Source organism: Galeopterus variegatus, unplaced genomic scaffold (genome assembly GCF_000696425.1).
Source record: "Galeopterus variegatus unplaced genomic scaffold, G_variegatus-3.0.2 Scaffold6472, whole genome shotgun sequence".
Classification (NCBI taxonomy): Eukaryota; Metazoa; Chordata; class Mammalia; order Dermoptera; family Cynocephalidae; genus Galeopterus; species Galeopterus variegatus.
The window spans coordinates 1-18,291 of NW_007732583.1; the positions used below are offsets into that span (position 1 = coordinate 1).

Below are 18,291 nucleotides of genomic sequence, written 5' to 3' on the forward strand. Positions count from 1 at the left end.
CATATGTGTTTAAAATCTTTTTTATAGAGTTAATAATTTCCTACCATTAGTTAAAAACTAATCTGTGAGAAATAAATATATGGACTAATTCTGATTAATATTGAGAAGCTCTTCACTTCACTTTAAAAGAAGAATCCCAAGTGGTTTTGAATAGGGGGAAAGGTTGAAGACAGTATCGATTGGGTCTCTTTCTGTTCTACTCTAGCTCTCATGGCTGGGAGTGAATTTATATCTCTTTATCGACACGTTCTGTTGGTACGAAGAGGAGGAGTCTTTCCATTACACACGAGTTATTCTGGGTGTAAGTAGAGTTGGTGACTACACATTATGGTTTCAGAAAACGAAATGCATTCTATGTTCCCTGGCTTCCTTGTTTTCACTGTCTCTTTTTTCTGTCTTTACACATGGACAGTCAACACTGGCTTGGGCACGAGCATCTGCACTGTGCCTGAATTTTAACTGCATGCTAATTCTCTTACCTATCAGTCGAAACCTTATTTCATTCATCAGAGGAACAAGAATCGTAAGTACTAAAGTATTTGAAATAATCTCAGTTGTTATGACTTACTCATACAAGTGCCATCGAAAGCAAAGATGTGCTTCACTAAGAAATTCCCAGTAATGCTGTGTAAACTTAGGTTTGTTTCTTTGTAAGAGAGAACAGAATGGCTAAAAATGATAATCAGTCATTGGTACATATGACTGGCCTTCTGTTTATGCCATAGACACTGGGCTCACCACGCAAACTTTTCCTGAGACATTTGCTCCGTGGAGATGGAAGCATTATAGCAGCTTGAACTATTACCATTTCTGATTGGAAGCAGACATGTAAGCAGCTGAGACAAATGCCACTCAGAAACATCTCTCTGATGTTCTCACCCCAGGAACACAATCACGTTACATATATTTTAGTAACACCTACTAGACATAATAGGACATTTCCTAATTACATTGATTTCACTGTGTTGGGCACTTACCTGTGTTTTCTGTTAAATAGGATAGCACAGAGAGAATGAGACCTCCAATAACCTTTACCAGATGAAATAATTTATTATACAATCATCATCATCATTTATGAATATTTAGATACATACTACTTAAACCACATGGATGAGGATGATGATTATCACCTTCATTTTCTAAATAAAGAAAGTGAATAAGGTGCAGATATTAGCAGGCTTATTCAAGAGTCTTGGGTTATAGCCAGAGAACTACTAAGTCAATCATTTTTACTGAGTTGAAATTTTAGCAAAGCAAGTGATAACATTTTGTTTTGCCTGTTTGACTAGTGGCCACTAATTTTTGTGTCACGTGGTCTCACATTCAGTAATTCAGAGGCAGAGGCTCTCACGACATTGTTGTCACTGTGATTTTACCCTGAATCGGGATTTTATTTTTTGTTACTCTAGTGCTGTCGAGGACCATGGAGGAGGCAATTAGACAAAAACCTCAAATTCCACAAACTGGTCGCCTATGGGATAGCTGTTAATGCAAGTAAGACATATGTGCCTGATAGATTTTAACAATGTCTAATGTTTATCTTTATAGTTTTGTTTTAATTCCCTTCCTCTCAAGTCTCACCCTTAGTAAAGAAATTTTTGCCCTCCATCTAATCACATAAACCTAATACAAATGGTTTTTTAAAAATGTCTAATTTATACTCATGCATGAGTTTTTCCCTACCAAGACCTCAGTTTGTCAGAGAAAAGTTAGTGAAACTTCATTTTCATTTGCAAATAATTGGGCTTATTGAAAAATGAACCTACTTGAAAAATGAACACTGTTTTCAATATAATTCACATCAGAAATAAAATTGAGCTATGCTCAAAATCTCATTCATAGTAGCAGGGAAATAACTATCAAATGGTACCACGGAGAGTAAAAAGAAAAAAGAAGAGACAGATCATGTGAACAAGCTTCTGAATAGTACTGAGCTAGCAGATATAAAAGGATCCTGAAAAGATATGAAGCTTTATAGGTGTATAAAGTGGTTATTATTATATTTCTATTTATTATATTATAATTATTTTATTATATTATATTATTATATTTCTATTTTATTATATTATATTGTTATTATTATATTTCTAACTCAAAAGGAAAACACTAGAAATTAGCATCCAAGGCCAAGGTTAAACTCTGGTGAGGAATTAAAGAAGAGGAGCAGTAATCAACTGGCTTGTGGTTTTGCTGGAAAACAAATACGTTGAAATAAAAGGCTATCTGAATGATAAAGAGTTATGATTCAAGACTGTTTCCCTCAAACTAATTTAACTATAAAATGTTTTCCTCATTTGTTTTTATACTCTCGTGCATAAAAAATAGCAGAGTAAAAGGAACACTCAAAACAAATGTGAATTTAATTAAGCAACAAGACATGACAGACGGTGTCCAAGTGCCAATTAACACAATTTTGGGTGTGCAGCAAGACATGAGGGGAAGATTCTCCCCACTGATTGTCTTTGACAACAGATTAAACCAACCCAAGAAATACTTTGCAAAAGGTCTTTGCGGTGTATTAAGAAATAAGGGTAAAACGACATCATGTCCTAGAGTAAACCAGCTAAGGAGTAGAGGGCAAAGAACGAGCCTGGTCCATCTTTGTATTCCAGGACTTAGAATAGTGCTTAATGTATACATAGGTGCCAATAATCTTAATGTACAAGTGAGTGCATGAAGGACTGGAGACTCAGAGAAGCAGATTTCAGCTCAGAAATGGAAGTCTTTTCCAGACTTTGAAAATAATCTAAAATTAGAATGAGGGTCCCTAAAGAGTACTGAACTCCCTGCCATGGGTCGTGTCCAAGCAGAGGCCAGATTACTCCTTGGTAGGCTCATCAGAGAAGGAATTCAAGGAAAATCTAGGCTTCCTTTAAAATCTTGAGAATGCTTAATTCCTGCATAATACAGCAAAGTGGCAGGAAGAATATTATCCCATTGCAATAACTTTAAGGCAAAATTGGACTCCCAGAGAAAGTTATAAAGATATTATAGACAGAAGGGTGAAAATAGCATCAAAACCTATCAGAAAAGGAAGCAAAGAATAAAGGAAAATATGCATTATGAAATAGTTTTCTCCTTAAACCTTTGGGTATGTATATATATTTCTTTATGTGTAATCACACATCAGTAGTATAATGTATCAGTAATGTATATCAAAATGTCTCCCATGTGCAGGATACCCTGCAGTAGCTACAGCCTTCTGAAACGAGTGTGGTCAGCACTGTTTTAGGAATGGAGTATAATTTAGTAGGGGCAACAGCTGAGTGAAATCAGATGGCCAAGTTATTTTATAGCCCTGCTACAGACTGATTGTGTCATCTCATACTGAAACTCCTTGGGCTCTGATCAGCTCCAGGGGAGGGACTGTGTCATATGCATCTTGGCTTCCCTGGTCCCTGGCACATAATAGATCCTCAATAATTCCATCAAACCTGAGGATGAGTAGGAGTCGGCCAGAAGGCAGAAGAGATTGAAGGAATTACTGGGAAAGGTACAAAACGAAAGAGCAGGAGCTGTTCCAGGAGCCCTGAGCAGTTTGGGGTGGATGAAACATAGAGTGTGCGGAGTGAAGAGATTCAAAATGGTACCAGCCGTCCAAGTTAATAAATGCACATTCTGCTGCAATGAGAGAAAACGGTATGCTTTCTCCCTCTTTCCCTTACAAATCCCTGGAGAGAATCAAGTGTTCTTTCCAGCCCCTTTCCTCTTGAACCCCCACTGTTTTGCCAGGTTCCACAGAACCACACTTGAGAGCAAAGTGCCCCCACCTCACCCCATGGCAACCAGCAGCGCTGCTGTGTTTCTATTCCTGGCAAAGGCAGGAGGGTGGGAAGAAAGCTCCCTGCTTCTCCCAAACCCTGACAAAGCAATTATTACATTTCACATGAACGAAGAAACACGGCTGGCAAGTGCGCTCTCAGGGAAAGAAAATGCTAAGCCCTGGTTTCGTAGATACACCTTTGATTTCCACATTTTGTCCTTCTGGTGGATTCAGTTGGGAGCAGCTGCAAATGTCCCCGTGCTTATTTCATTAGCATCACCCATTATCCTGCTTTTCAAATAGCCGACTGGCTTAATAGAGGTGTGTAACCTTGGAAGAAGTGCATCCACATCGAAGTTTGCACGCCAACCTCTAATTTCTCCTCCGTTCTCCTATAAGTTCAACTGCAGGCTTTAATTGGTCAAATCATTAAAGGATGTAATTAGAGACTAGGGAAGTAGGCTAGGGAGGAGGAGGCAAGAGGCAAAACAATGCATCTGTAATCAAGGGCATCACCGAAAATGCAGTAACAGGAATACTGCTTCTTTTGGCTTCCTGCCTTCCTGCTTGCCTGCCTATGATAAGAGCTGCCAGAGCATTCTTCAACCACTAATAAATCATTTTCAGGGACCTATGACCCCACCGGTATAAAAATCATACTTTCACAGCCTCTCCGTTCTTATTAATGCAGATCTTTCTGGATTCCCTGGTCCACAGTAGACCTTGAAGACCCTTCTGATTGAAAAGTAGCACTTCGAGCCCAAGCTTCCATCAAAGGAGGCTGTAAATAGTGACCCAGGCAGCTCTCTCTGGCAAATTCTGCAGCTTGCGTCTGCCAGGTTGCAGAGGTATACAATTACCCCAGTGCAGCTCCTGATGACTTGCTAAAATTAGTTTACAAACATCAATAAACATAACAGGGGTGGGCTGAGAGGAGAGAGATCATAATAAGGCTACTGAGAAAATAAAGATTTGGAGGCCCCACAGTTGAGAACAGTCACAAAGGCACATATTCCTCAGGCCCTGACCCCTGAAGAATTGCTCCTAACCAGTTCTGCCTGAGGCACTGGGAGTTCCAAGGAGGCTCTATATCCCCAGTCCTGCCTAACAGGATTTAATGTGATTTGCAAATGCCTGGCACACACAGCCTGCTGGAGTCTTCCTGCAGAAATCAGACCACAAATTTGAAAGTTTGCAACCAGATTCTAGCAGCAAAAGCACAGCCAGGATTTGTCCCTGGGTCCTTGTTTCTAAAGGCTGCTTAATTAGGAGGTGACTAGCTCTGAAATGACTGTTATCACCAACAGGCAGGCAGAAAAACGACAGGAACTGACCAGGCTTCCAAGATTCCCCTCCATTACGCTTTCTTTGATCTCCTGAAAAATAAAATGAAGGAAAGAAAGAAGGAAAAGGAACTTCCACAGGGCAACTGGCTCTAATTGTAGGCTTTATGATTTTTTTGTTCACTCTTCAATAAAAGCTTCTTATTTGAACTCAGAAGTTCACACACCAATTAAATGTTCATGTGTAGTGTTCCCAAGATTGCAGCTCTCTTTAGTAAGAAAATAAAATTGCAGAAAGATCCAGTTATAGCATCTTTTAGCCTGGCACATTGGTATGGGTTATGAAAATGCATATTTTGGGCTCCTTCAAGAGTACAGCAGTGAGTACCATAGAAAGTTCACAGGGACACCAGGAAGAGCTCACCCACATAGCTGGTGGCTTTGGATTTACCACAAACTGAAGAGCCCCATTTAAACCTGTGTTGATTCTGAAAACACATTAAAACATGGGTTTCATGCTTCATTACTTCTGTATTGGTCTACAGATCCCTTCTAGAGGATAAATGTTCCCAGTTAACTTCAAAGGAAGACACAGGAGCCACACAGCTGGAAGGGAGCTTAGATATCATGTAGTCTAGTCCAATCCACCCATTTCACAGATGAGAAAACAGAGGCTGAAGGAAGTTAAGTTACTGAGAAGTATCCGCTTCAGTATTCTTTCTGCTACATAATATCACATCTAATAACATGAAATGATATCGATGAGTAAGAGAGAGAAAAATCAAATCATATCACTATTTTATCACATATCTGAAGCAACTATCATTGTAACATAGACAGCATCAATATTCATATCTTAAAAACTAAAACACATAAAGAAAAGAATAGAAAATATATCTGAAAAAGAACAAAAAACCAATATCTTCCCTGGTATCTATCAAGTCCCGACAGCCCTGGATTTAGTAGCCAGTATAGATTTACTTCCAGAAAGAGATTACTACAAAATTACGATCAGATCAAAGAGGAAAATAAAATGTTTAAACAAGCAAAATGGGCATTAGCAGTTTTCTCTGTGAGAATTCCTGAAATAAACAAAATATTCCACTTTTTTTCTTCTACCTTGTGAAAAGAAAACAAAATGGAGGTTGCTGGAGCAAAGGAATATTTAAAAGATGAATTTTAAAGTACATGAAAAATACCAGAGAGTAGTTTTTAATGTATTCCCTTGGGAGCTACCTCTTGAAAAAGCATCTTAGGCTTTCTTATACTACTTATTAGTTTCTTCAGCTGTTATAAGAGGACTAGCAAAAAGAATAAATAGTTCAATATCTTCATTCAATCAATGTACTTAAATTTAGCTTAACAGGGTCAAATTCTCAAGTGGAAATCAATCTAACAGAAAGCAGATTGTGATCAATGACTCATTACATGGGAGAAGAATGTTATAGAATAATACAAAAGACAGAATATTTATCCTGCATTCTCCTTTTGACTGTCACATATGGATTATGCAATGGTAACCAAGTCACTTAATTTGATCTGAAGCTCAGTTTCTATTCCTGTAAAACAGGAACAGCTCCTCTTCCTGTCTGGAGTGCTTTAGTCCCTGGAAGGAGAAGCAAAGAAAGCTAGGAGTGAGGGCAAAGGGGTGGACTGTAAAAGGAGCATTTACACCAAACTATGATGAGACTCAAATGTCATAATCAGTCATAAGACTTAGGAACAGTTTAGCTCCAGATTAAAGTCACCAAGTGAACCATTCAAAGAATTTTATCTAAGCCCATGGGAGAAACTCTAGAGTTAACAATAATGTATAACAATTATTGATTAGTTAAAAGAAGCAATACAGCTTAAAGGTCAGAAGATAAGGCCCCAGAGTCATGCAAACAGGGTTCTATCCCACACTCACCATTAATGGACTACAAAATCTTTAACTTTTTGAGCACTGGCCTGTAAAATGGGAATAAGACTAATACCTGGGGATTAAATCAGATAATATGCCTACAGCATTTAGAACAGTGTCTGTTGTATAGTCAACATTCAGTAGATGTTAGCCATGATTAATAATACTTGTTTTTTAAAGACTTTGAGGTAATTATCAGAAAACAGAAATTAGGAATACTGGACAATGTTTGTGTTCAATTTAGCAGATAGTTCCCTTTTTATGTATAGCATATTGAAAAAGACTGCTGCTAAATAAGCTTTTCTAGCTTTGTGGATCCTGAGATTACAAAGCAGCCCCTTCATAGACATTGGGTGGTAACTTTGCTGAACCCCTATGGAGGCAGTAAACATCAAAGATGAAAAAAAAAACTAGCATGTGCTTTGCGTTTTTAGATGAGCCTCAACCAGAAGTATATTTGACTTGTCAACTTAAAGGCTAAAGAAGAATGTGTAAAAAATATATATTAGCAGAGAAGACATTATTCCAACAATGTTGCATCTATTGATTGATTTCCTGACCCTTTCTTTACCCTTTCTACCTTTCTGTAATCTCTTGTCACTTAGCAAATAATTATTAAATACTTACTGGTGCTAAGCAATGTTCCAGGTTTCAAGGAAAAATAAAGCCCATCATTGAGGAGTAAAGTCCATTGGGGGATGCAGGTATAAATAAATATTCATAACAATAATGTCTGAGAAATACCATAATCAAAGTATCGTTTGTTCCTGTGCAATTAAAGACTGTGTGATAAAAAACAACTTTTGAATTGGATCTTAAAGCATAAGTAGAACTTTGCAAGACAGAAAAGGGAACGATAGAAGGGGCTCAGGTGACAGAGAGAAGAGTCTAGGTAGAAGATGGCATTCCAGAATATATCTTCTAATAGGACCACAGGGACCAAAATGGCACCAATATTCTTAGAAGTTTCTGCTGTTCCTTTTTTCCCCTCACTCCTCCACACCTCAATCCACAATGTACAGCCATGGAGGGTCTCACAACTCTCCCACAACCTGTATAGACAGTGTACCAGTACTAGGCCCTGCTGCTTCTTTCTGTGGGTACAGAAAAAAAGGATATCAACTGGAAAATTATGTATTCTCTGGGTAATGAATCCTCCCTTCCCACTTGAATCTGATCCCAGTGGTGGGTGTCAGCTGGCCACCCAGCCGGGGTTCCATTTGCAGGAAAGGCATCGGTCAGTACATCATTGTCTATATGTTGTGACTGCAGGCTTCCCCGCAGATTTCACAAGACAGGAGAGAGGGGTATTAGTCATAGAATCCTCAGGCCAGATGATACCGTGTTCCTGAGCTTAATCTCTTTCTTTAGAAATTAGACATCACCAAATCCCAGAATTAGAAAGCTCAGTTTACTTCTTAGGAATTTACAGAAGGTGTGTTTAGTTCTATAAATACTGGCTTGTTTCAATCCACTTGAAATAACACATGTAAATTTATGTGTGTATGTGTATGTGTAGGGGAATATAGACATATATACTAAAGTTTATAAAGGAGAGAATAAAAGATATAATGTCTGAAAGAGAACAAAAACAATATCTCTCCTGGCATCTATCATACATACTATATACACATATCAGTGTGCATGATGTACAGTATTCTAGAATAATGCTTTCCAACTTTTAAAAAAAGAAGTATTATGTTGTGATATCATAATACTTATTCCACATCCAGAATGGTCTTATATTTAAAATTAAATTATGGTGAATTAAGATTTACTTTATTCCTTAATATAATTAAAATGAATGTGGTGAATCATATAATATCTTCATTAGTATTCCATCCACTCCATTCAAGACACTGGGAAAGATAAACAAATAAATCACTTTTCCTTGGAGATTACCGAAACCAGAACAGAAACTTGGGCATAGAGGCATCTTATTTTTGAGTACCTACAAAGGAAGAAATCCATATAGTGCGTGTCCTGTGCCATCTCCCCATCCTTAGCCATCCACATTGTGGCACATTTGTTCAACTTGGAGCGCTATCGCCTGAGCCAGTCGGAGGAAGCCAAGGGACTTCCAGCTGCACTTTCCAAGCTTGGAAACACCCCAAATGAGAGCTACCTCAACCCCATCCGGACCTNGAAATAACACATGTAAATTTATGTGTGTATGTGTATGTGTAGGGGAATATAGACATATATATTAAAGTTTATAAAGGAGAGAATAAAAGATATAATGTCTGAAAGAGAACAAAAACAATATCTCTCCTGGCATCTATCATGCATACTATATACACATATCAGTGTGCATGATGTACAGTATTCTAGAATAATGCTTTCAGACTTTTAAAAAAAAGAAGTATTATGTTGTGATATCATAACACTTATTCCACATCCAGAATGGTCTTATATTTAAAATTAAATTATGGTGAATTAAGATTTACTTTATTCCTTAATATAATTAAAATGAATGTGGTAAATCATATAATATCTTCATTAGTATTCCATCCACTCCATTCAAGACACTGGGAAAGATACACAAATAAATCACTTTTCCTTGGAGATTACCGAAACCAGAACAGAAACTTGGGCATAGAGGCATCGTATTTTTGAGTACCTACAAAGGAAGAAATCCATATAGTGCGTGTCCTGTGCCATCTCCCCATCCTTAGCCATCCACATCGTGGCACATTTGTTCAACTTGGAGCGCTATCGCCTGAGCCAGTCGGAGGAAGCCAAGGGACTTCCAGCTGCACTTTCCAAGCTTGGAAACACCCCAAATGAGAGCTACCTCAACCCCATCCGGACCTTCTATACAGTGAGTACATGCATGCTACTAGTTTCTCGTCTGAAAAATCCTTCCTTTATCAGGAACACTGTATTTCAAAAGCTTTTAATAAAACAACTGGGGAAAAGAAGTTTCTGCCAAATGTTCATGTCAATTTCAGCCTTTTTAAAGTTATTTTTTTCTACCATTAATGTTGCTGAAAGGTTATGAGCAAGAAAAAAAAACATGCACTTAATTAATTCATAGCAAAAATTTATATACTGAAATAAGAAAAGCAGTAACCTGGTAAAACCCTAATATTTAAAATTTTTAAAGCAGCTCGTGATTAGATATTTTTCACTGACGTTAGAGTCATAATGAATGAAGTGCCATCTAAATCCAGGGCTTATAAATTGGATGTCTTCATTTTCAATTTGCAAATTGTTTTTTGGATCTCTTCTCCTATGCCTCATACTTTGGCACACATATGAGTAGCTGGTTTGCCAAGTCAAATACTGGGTAAAACAGCTAATTTTATAATAAGACCTGAATGGCTAGTGACATCATTAATGCTAATGACCTGTGCGCACAGAGTGGCAGCACCTGCAGGAAACAAAAAGAGAACCAAAAATGTAGCCACAGCAATCCACCTTTAGAGATAAAGACATTCCTTTCCCTTAATCCACCTCTTTTTTGTTGATCTAAACCTTTATTCATGTACTACCATATTGGAATATGGGCCCAGCGTGTTGAACAGTTTAAAAAAATCTATATTGCCCAAGAAAAGCCTTAAAGCAATACATTCGAGTGATGGAGATCTGTCTGTTAATATCCAGGCCATCTCCTTAAGTGGCCATTTTTCCCAGGCAGCCTTATTTGAAGAAGGGAAATTCGACGTCTGTTTTGGGGAGATTCATGTCATGGGCCCTAATTAACCTAAGATAATTTTCAATATCGGGCCATTGATCAAGTTGGCCTACCTTTTCTTAGGTGACAGGAATCAGAAGCACAAATTCCACAGTTCTAAATCAAAACTACAGAAGCCCTAAGCATGTGGCTTGCTTTGGGGGTCACTGGGTAGAGCCACAGCATTTTTCTGGGCACTTATGAGGGTTAACACTTTTCCCCATTAAGGCTCTGGACAATTCGTTGCTACACACATCCAAGAACAAATCTCCACATTTTGAAGAGACTATATAATAAATAATATTTATTTTAAATACTTTTAAAGCAATTGAACAAGATAATTAAACTACTCCCACTACAGTTATTTCAAAATTTTAGAAGCAATATACCATGTAAGTACTAATTAAGCTCAGGAAACCCTCTAATTTGGGATATTTGGAGAGAGATGAGTATCAATAACACAAAGTGTACATTACAGAGCATTTCTAAAGAGATGCAGTGGCATTGCTTTAGAAGATACATTGCAACTCAAACCAGCCTGTAAATTACAAGGAAAGAGAAGTGGGGATTTGCTTTAATAAGCAAAGAAGAATGACTTGAAATTAGCACATCATATGATGTAAATGGATTTCTAAAATGCCTGAGTATACTTGAAAAAAAAATCTTTTAAATGTTTTAGACATACTCCTTTCAATTTTATTTCCACACTTTGCTCTGCAAAGAAAAAATAAACAGCAGAGAAGTCCCTGTCCAAATTACCTCCAGATCTCACAGAAGCCCAAATTAATGAGGTTTTACTGACAAAAGATATAGTGTGAGTTTATTGAGCTCATGGTCGTTTCAATGATAGTAATACAATGTATGAATACTAATGACTTGGCAAGAATATAGGAAACTCACAGTAAAAACAAAATGCTTTGTGATTCATATTCTAAAGGCTATTTAGCTGTCCCTTGCACTCACAGGTCAAAATTCTGGCTTGTGGCAGTATCCACCAGATAAGAGTAGCTGTACCTTTATTGATCACCTAGGATTTATCAGGCCTTATTCCAGGTCCCCTGAGATGGCCTGAAAGAAATGCAAGTCATGGTCTTCCCAATTAAAGAGCAAGAGGAAGGAATAACTACCAAGGGAACAGAGTGTGCAGCTGCTTTATTAGTAATGCCCCCCAAGGAACCTCTCAAAAAATGTATTTATTAATGTTAAAATGCAATTAAGCATGGTGATCCACATATTTATTTTTTAAATTAACAACTTAAAACTCTGATTTATTTTGCAGTATTTTATCTTAAAATGCTTTTTTAATGTATTGCCTAAATTTCAATTCAACATAATAACTTTGATATAAAAATTCATTTATACAAATGAAATAATGTAATTAATAAAATGGCATTTTATGAAATTTGTGCAAAGCAAATGTCCACCATAAGATGGGGCAGAGGGAAGGAGAAGGAAGTCACTTCTTGGGTTGTACCAGGACCATTGTTGAGGCTGATATGCTTCTTAGTAAAGCATTGTGAATGGCTACCTGCTTGGACTCTCAAGTACTGATTCTAAAAATGGAAAAGTGTCCTAAGATATTAATATTGTGGCATTCTTTTTTTTAGAACACAACCACTGAGTTGCTAATGACGATAGCAGGCATTACTGGCCTGGTGATATCTCTGGCTTTGATCTTGATCATGACCTCTTCGACGGAGTTCATCAGACAGGTCTCCTATGAGTTGTTCTGGTACACGCACCATGTTTTCATCATCTTCTTTATCAGTCTGGCTATCCACGGGGCAGGGTAAGTCCTTACTATGCTCACTGTGTTAAGATTTTTATCTCTCTGAATCCCAAAATCATCCCAGAAAGTCCTTCTGATGGAGGGACATGACATGCAGTGGCTAAAGGACACATATAATGTGTAAAAAAAGCACATTTACTGTGGCAGACACTTTTTAGTAACACTGAAAATAAGCTACAAATGCGGTAAAGTATTCTGTTTATTTTTCCTAGCTGACTCTGTTAGTGAGTCTTGACATGTTTATAAGATTTAGGAATTCTAACGAATGCTGGATGACAGTAGATCTATGTTTCACTCAGTACCTGTTTCTGCAATCCAATTGATGTGGGATTGGTCAGGATATATATTTTTGACACCCAGATTTTACTCTGCTTAACAATAACCATCAGCTAGGAAACCCAGTATGCAGAAGGGGACAGTATATAGGATGGCTAGTCTGACCTGGGCTCTAGATCCAGCTCTGCCACTAGTCGTCAGAACAACTGTGGGCAAGCCCATTAAGTTCTCCGGGTCTCAGTTTCCCCATCTGACCTCTAGGGTTCCTTTCTGCACAGACATTCCATAAAATGCTGTTCCGGCATTCAACACCTTCCTGATACCACTAATCCCTTCATTAGGAAGCTGGAGTCAACACTTGAAGTATTTCAGAGAGCAAGTATATTCACCCTCAGACATAATGCTTTTGGTTCTTTAAATATTAATAAATGATTATGGCAATTAACCAATTGCTGTCTATGAACTAGCTTGTCCTGTTTAGTATTTCATAAATTGACACCTTTTTTTTCCATTTTACAATTTTCAAAACACATTCACGTGCATGATCAATTTGACCCCGACCACAGTCCTGCCAAATAGAGAAGGTGCTGTCCCATTTCACAAGGAGGAAACATGGGCAGAGGGTCAAGTGAGGCATTCAAGGTCCCACGATGAATAAATGACAGAGTCAAATCTAAGATGCCAGGCTTCAGACAACCAAACGATTACTCTTAACAAGCCCTTGAAGAATGAGTCCTCACATTTATGAATTAAACCATCCTTGACACCTGCGAAAATGTGTGGGGTGACAGTGAAACGCCCTGCTTGGCTTGCCAGTACTCCCTCCTCTGCTCCTTACCCCAGCAGAATACCCTGTTCCCCTCCTCTGTCTCCCACCACCACTGCTGCTGGGTGCAGAGGGTCCTGTACCGGAGGTGGGCTCTGTGTCTGCACAGACCTGGGAGTGCAAGCATGTAGTTGCAGAGGCTGCCTGGCTCAGGAATTCACACAGCCTTGGTGACTCTGGGTCCTGCGTGGGGACCTACGGCAGCTCTATGGGATTTGCATCTCAGCAAGTCAACTGCCCCCTCCAATCTCCCTCCTGCATTACATGCTCTCCCTTTCAGAGCCCCCCACTTCTAGAAGGGGGTCCCCCCCCTGTCTCTGCCACTGCCTGTGCCTGAGTAAGAGCTCCCCCACCATCCACATGGGATTTGCATCTCAGCAAGTCAACTGCCCCCTCCAATCTCCCTCCTGCATTACATGCTCCCCCTTTCAGAGCCCCCCACTTCTAGAAGGGGGTCCCCCCGTCTCTGCCACTGCCTGTGCCTGAGTAAGAGCTCCCCCACCATCCACCAGCTTGTCTGACATACACACATTGTAGAAGGAAGGATTACCCCTGTGGCATGGTTTACCCTAAAAGACTGCGCATCCCTCCGCTCATCCCTAGCAACCCAGTCAGCCAACCTTTGCATTTATGCTGCTGCTGGCTAAAGGCCCTCTACTCTCTTTCAGCTTGAAAGTATCTGCGATTGGCTCTTCTCAGTGTGGGGTCCCTCACCCTGCTCTTCTGTATTTGGGGAGAGTGCTGTGGGTGGTGCATATGTATTCCACCTTAGAGATGGGCAGTCCTCCCTTTCTGCTGCTGATTCTGCTCCTGATGCCGGGTTGTCAGCCCTACAGCACACTCCTGAGGCTCTTTATAATCCACTCATGCCTAGAAGTCCTCTTTGCTGAAATTATGCGAGCATCCCCCAAACGTAGGCCCCCCGCATTCACACCCCACTGCATTGTAGAAGCACAGAGGATTTCAGTGGGCAGTGTTTCACTGGAGATTTTTTTTAATATCCAAATAACATTTCATACGATAAAATTTTTTAAGTCATTTTAAACTAGTTGAAAGGCTTATTTTGGGATAAGGGCCTCATTTAATCTTCTCAGCTTGAAGTATTCTATAGCTACTGTTTACAGCAAAAGTAATTTGCAAATTCTATACAAAATGCCAAGTAAAAGTAGGATTATTGGAATGTGTTAAAGCACACTAATCTTCCTATTATGGGATGGCATAGATGAAGACATTTTTTTAAAAGTTTAAAACTTTTTAAAAGATACAGCATTTGTGGGAGGATCTGAGGCTTCTTTTAGAAAATATAGGGATTGTTGCTGCCAGCCTGAGAATGAAGGTGTTAAAATTCATGAGTCTTTCCTCTGGCACCCACATGTTATTTACTCTTGCTATGTCTGGGCATCATTTGTACATTGGAGATCTACAGATAGTTTTGCTCATCTAACTCAAAGTGATGGTATCAAGTTTGGATGACTTCCATGAAAAGGACTGGGACAAAGGCCAAGATGTCAGTTCCAGCTGACACCGGGCTGTTTCCAAGGGCATTACTGCTCCCTCCTCCCATGCCCTAGGATGCAAAAGGGGACATGCTACTCCACTGGCTACCCAGGACATGAGTCTGTGTGATACTAAAGTTTCTCACTCCGTCAGCACCATGTTTCTCAAAATATGTCAACACGTTTTGTTCAGAAACACCTAGGAATTCACCAGTGGGTAACCCTAGGAGCATGTACCAAGGCAATTTGTCAGTGGTCAGTCGACAGTGCATCTGTAGCAAATATAATACAGCAGGAGTACAGGACTTTTTGTCCAGTGCTCCATTCATGAAGCCTGGCTTCTCTCTCCATTCTTAAGTCTATCAGGACAGTCTTGAAGACACACTTCATAGTGACCTATTTTGACCCTGTCAAACAGTAAGCCTACTAATAGTCACTGGGGGAAGAATATCATTATTCAGGAACTATTTTTTTTATTTCTTCTTTTGAAAACTTGTAAGCACTCAGAAACAAACCAAGAAGGGTAAAAGTTAAATAAATCTGCAAAAGAACCAAATAGTGCAAAGTTAGCCAGTTATCCCAAATCAGCAATCAGGACGAGATGAAACCTAATTAAATTCAACAGTCTACAAAAGAATGTGTCCAAACAATTTCCCTTCATTATGGATTCTCTAATATAGACACTTGCCATTTAACACAGGATACCACAGAGGGGCACTTCTTTTCTGGGATCGTCAGTTATTCAAGACTTCTTAAATACTTATTTTTTAAAGATGCTCAGAGAAATGAATGACAGCCCGAGTTTCAAGAAGTGGATGTGTTATTCCAGAGCACACCATAGAATATATATCTGTGATATAACAAAGCTACACAAAGTCAGGTTGACATTCTTTTTTTGTTTTGTTTGTTTGTTTTTTGTTTGTTTGGTTTTTAAAAAAAAACAAGTCGGATTGTTCGAGGCCAAACTCCAGAGAGTCTCCGGCTCCACAATGTCACCTTCTGCAGAGACCACTATGCTGAGTGGCAGACAGCTGCTCAGTGTCCTGCACCTCAATTTTCTGGCAAGGAACCCTCGGTAAGAATGAACCCAGGAGCTTTTAAAAATAAGTGTCTCCACAGTTAAAGTAACTAGAGCTTTTATATGCTTGAAAAAAGAACAGCCCATTTCACCACTAGACAAAGCCAACTCTTTATTAAGTGTGCTAATGGGGAAATTGAGTTACGGATAATTCTAAAAGAGGTTTACTGCCAAAAGCACTCTGTTCAGCTTTGAAATGTGTTCTTCTATTCACATTTAAACATAGATGGCTGACATTGCAGGAGCTCATAACAGAACAATACTGTCTCCAGAGGAATTAGTCTCGTGGCTGATCACCCTCTGCTGTCCCCAGGCATCTTCGGCTCCTTGTTCCCCAGCATAACTGCCCTCTCCATGCCAAGAGTTAACAGCATCTCTTCTGAAACTTACATTAAGTAACAACCAAATGAGAATCATTCCCCCTTTATAAGCTTGCCTTCTTTCTTTCTATAATTTTTGGGATCAAAAAAATTTGGGTGTACAATGCATTTACTTCTTGTTCTAATTAAGCTCTTGTAACAGAAATAATGACAGTATTAGCCAGGAAAAGACTTAACTAATTTGAGTAGGTAATTTTGTCCACAGATCGCAAGAGTAAGATTTCCCAGATATGCTGTAATCAGAGTTAGTGGCATAAGTAAAAAGAAATAATAATTCATTTCATCTCCTCAGGTATCTTAGAACAGTGCAAATCTTTGGGACATCTGGGTGATGCACGAATGATAATAAATGAAACTGGCAGATTAAGAAAAACTAGGAGGAAACCGGTGCCCAAAAATATGTATCATAAAAAACAGGATAATAGTATATAATAGTATATAAATGGTAGGGATTTAGGAAATTGTCATCAATATATGAAGAATATAAATGGTTGCCTTTTTTTAAAACCCTCAAATATATTAAATTAAGCACTGGATTTTAAGGGTGAAACCACTAGGAGGAATATTTAAAATTGAGAGAACCAGAATAGATGTGCCCATTAGACTGTGGTTCTTTTAATGGCCAGTATAGATTGTCTCTGTTTTAAACTCAACTCTCGGTAGCCACTATCCAGCCTGCATATTAATGAGGAACATGAATGCCTCTCTAAAATTTTCAGCTACAGTCTCCATAAAAAAATCAATACTCTCCCACACCTCATGAATACAGACCAGGGCCTGCTCCCAGCAGTGTACGCTGACATTAATTATCATTAAGAGGGGGGAACTTACCCATCTCTCTGTTAACTCTCCCCTGCTACACCTCCTTGCACACCCAAACTCAGAGTGTCACTCTTTCCCATTATTTTTAATGGATCCTGATTCAAAGCATGTGTGGGCTGTACAATTACCGCTTGGGTGAACTGTACAATATTCTCTCTGATGTCTCATAGACACTGAATCCAAAAGGCATCTCAAGGACAAGCAAGGGTTGCTTCACTGCACCACGCTTACCCAGATGGGCTGTACAATTACCGCTTGGGTGAACTGTACAATATTCTCTCTGATGTCTCATAGACACCGAATCCAAAAGGCCTCTCAAGGACAAGCAAGGGCTGCTTCACTGCACCACACTTATCCAGCCTCTGCAAGACTCCATTTCTTCCTCTTTGCCTGTCTTAACTCTGTGCATTTTCATGGTGCTTTTATCAATAGGGTATTTATCAATTCACCTTCAGTGGTGCACTACTCCTGATGTTGGACAGAGAATGCTTTGTACATCACCTGGTATAAACAGGACTGATCAAAGGAACCAATTATACCTTGCAGCCCTCCCTCCCCTACTTGTCTGACTCCCTCTTTCTACTCCAAACTCACTCACTGACATATACAAGACTCCAGATTCTGGGATTGCTCGTGCACATCCAGTCTCAAAAGATGCCTGGTCCTCCTTAGCCAAAGATGCACCTTATTACATTTAACTACGACATCAGCGAATAATAATCATAAGGCTGATGTTTTATTAATTACTAGGGAATGATGGTGGTGGTAAAGGGGAAAGCTTTAGCTGAGGTAGAGTCGATTCAGCAAACTTTTCACCAAGTGGCTGTTATATGCTTGGCATTGCACTAGACGGGATTCAGAAATGTGGGTCCTGACCCAGGAGATCTTATTGTCTAGATAGTGGGGCTATTCATAAACACAAACATAAAAAAAAATAAAAATAAAAGCCAGCATGTTCTTATTTTCTGGCAGGAATGAAAAAACAGGAGTGAAAGAGGA

At 39.1% G+C, this 18,291-nt stretch overlaps 1 protein-coding gene across 1 annotated transcript in view; it reads left to right on the forward strand.

Annotated features, from left to right (window-relative positions):
• Nucleotides 1-154: 154 nt before the first annotated feature.
• NOX3 (NADPH oxidase 3) overlaps nucleotides 155-18,291 on the forward strand; it is a gene marked incomplete at its 5' end in the record, with an annotated part of 58,018 nt that continues 39,881 nt past the window's right edge. Inside the window, 6 exon segments of the mRNA XM_008590932.1 lie at nucleotides 155-301; nucleotides 413-523; nucleotides 1,410-1,494; nucleotides 9,625-9,770; nucleotides 12,233-12,414; nucleotides 15,958-16,087. Coding sequence (XP_008589154.1) covers nucleotides 155-301; nucleotides 413-523; nucleotides 1,410-1,494; nucleotides 9,625-9,770; nucleotides 12,233-12,414; nucleotides 15,958-16,087 — 801 coding nt within the window.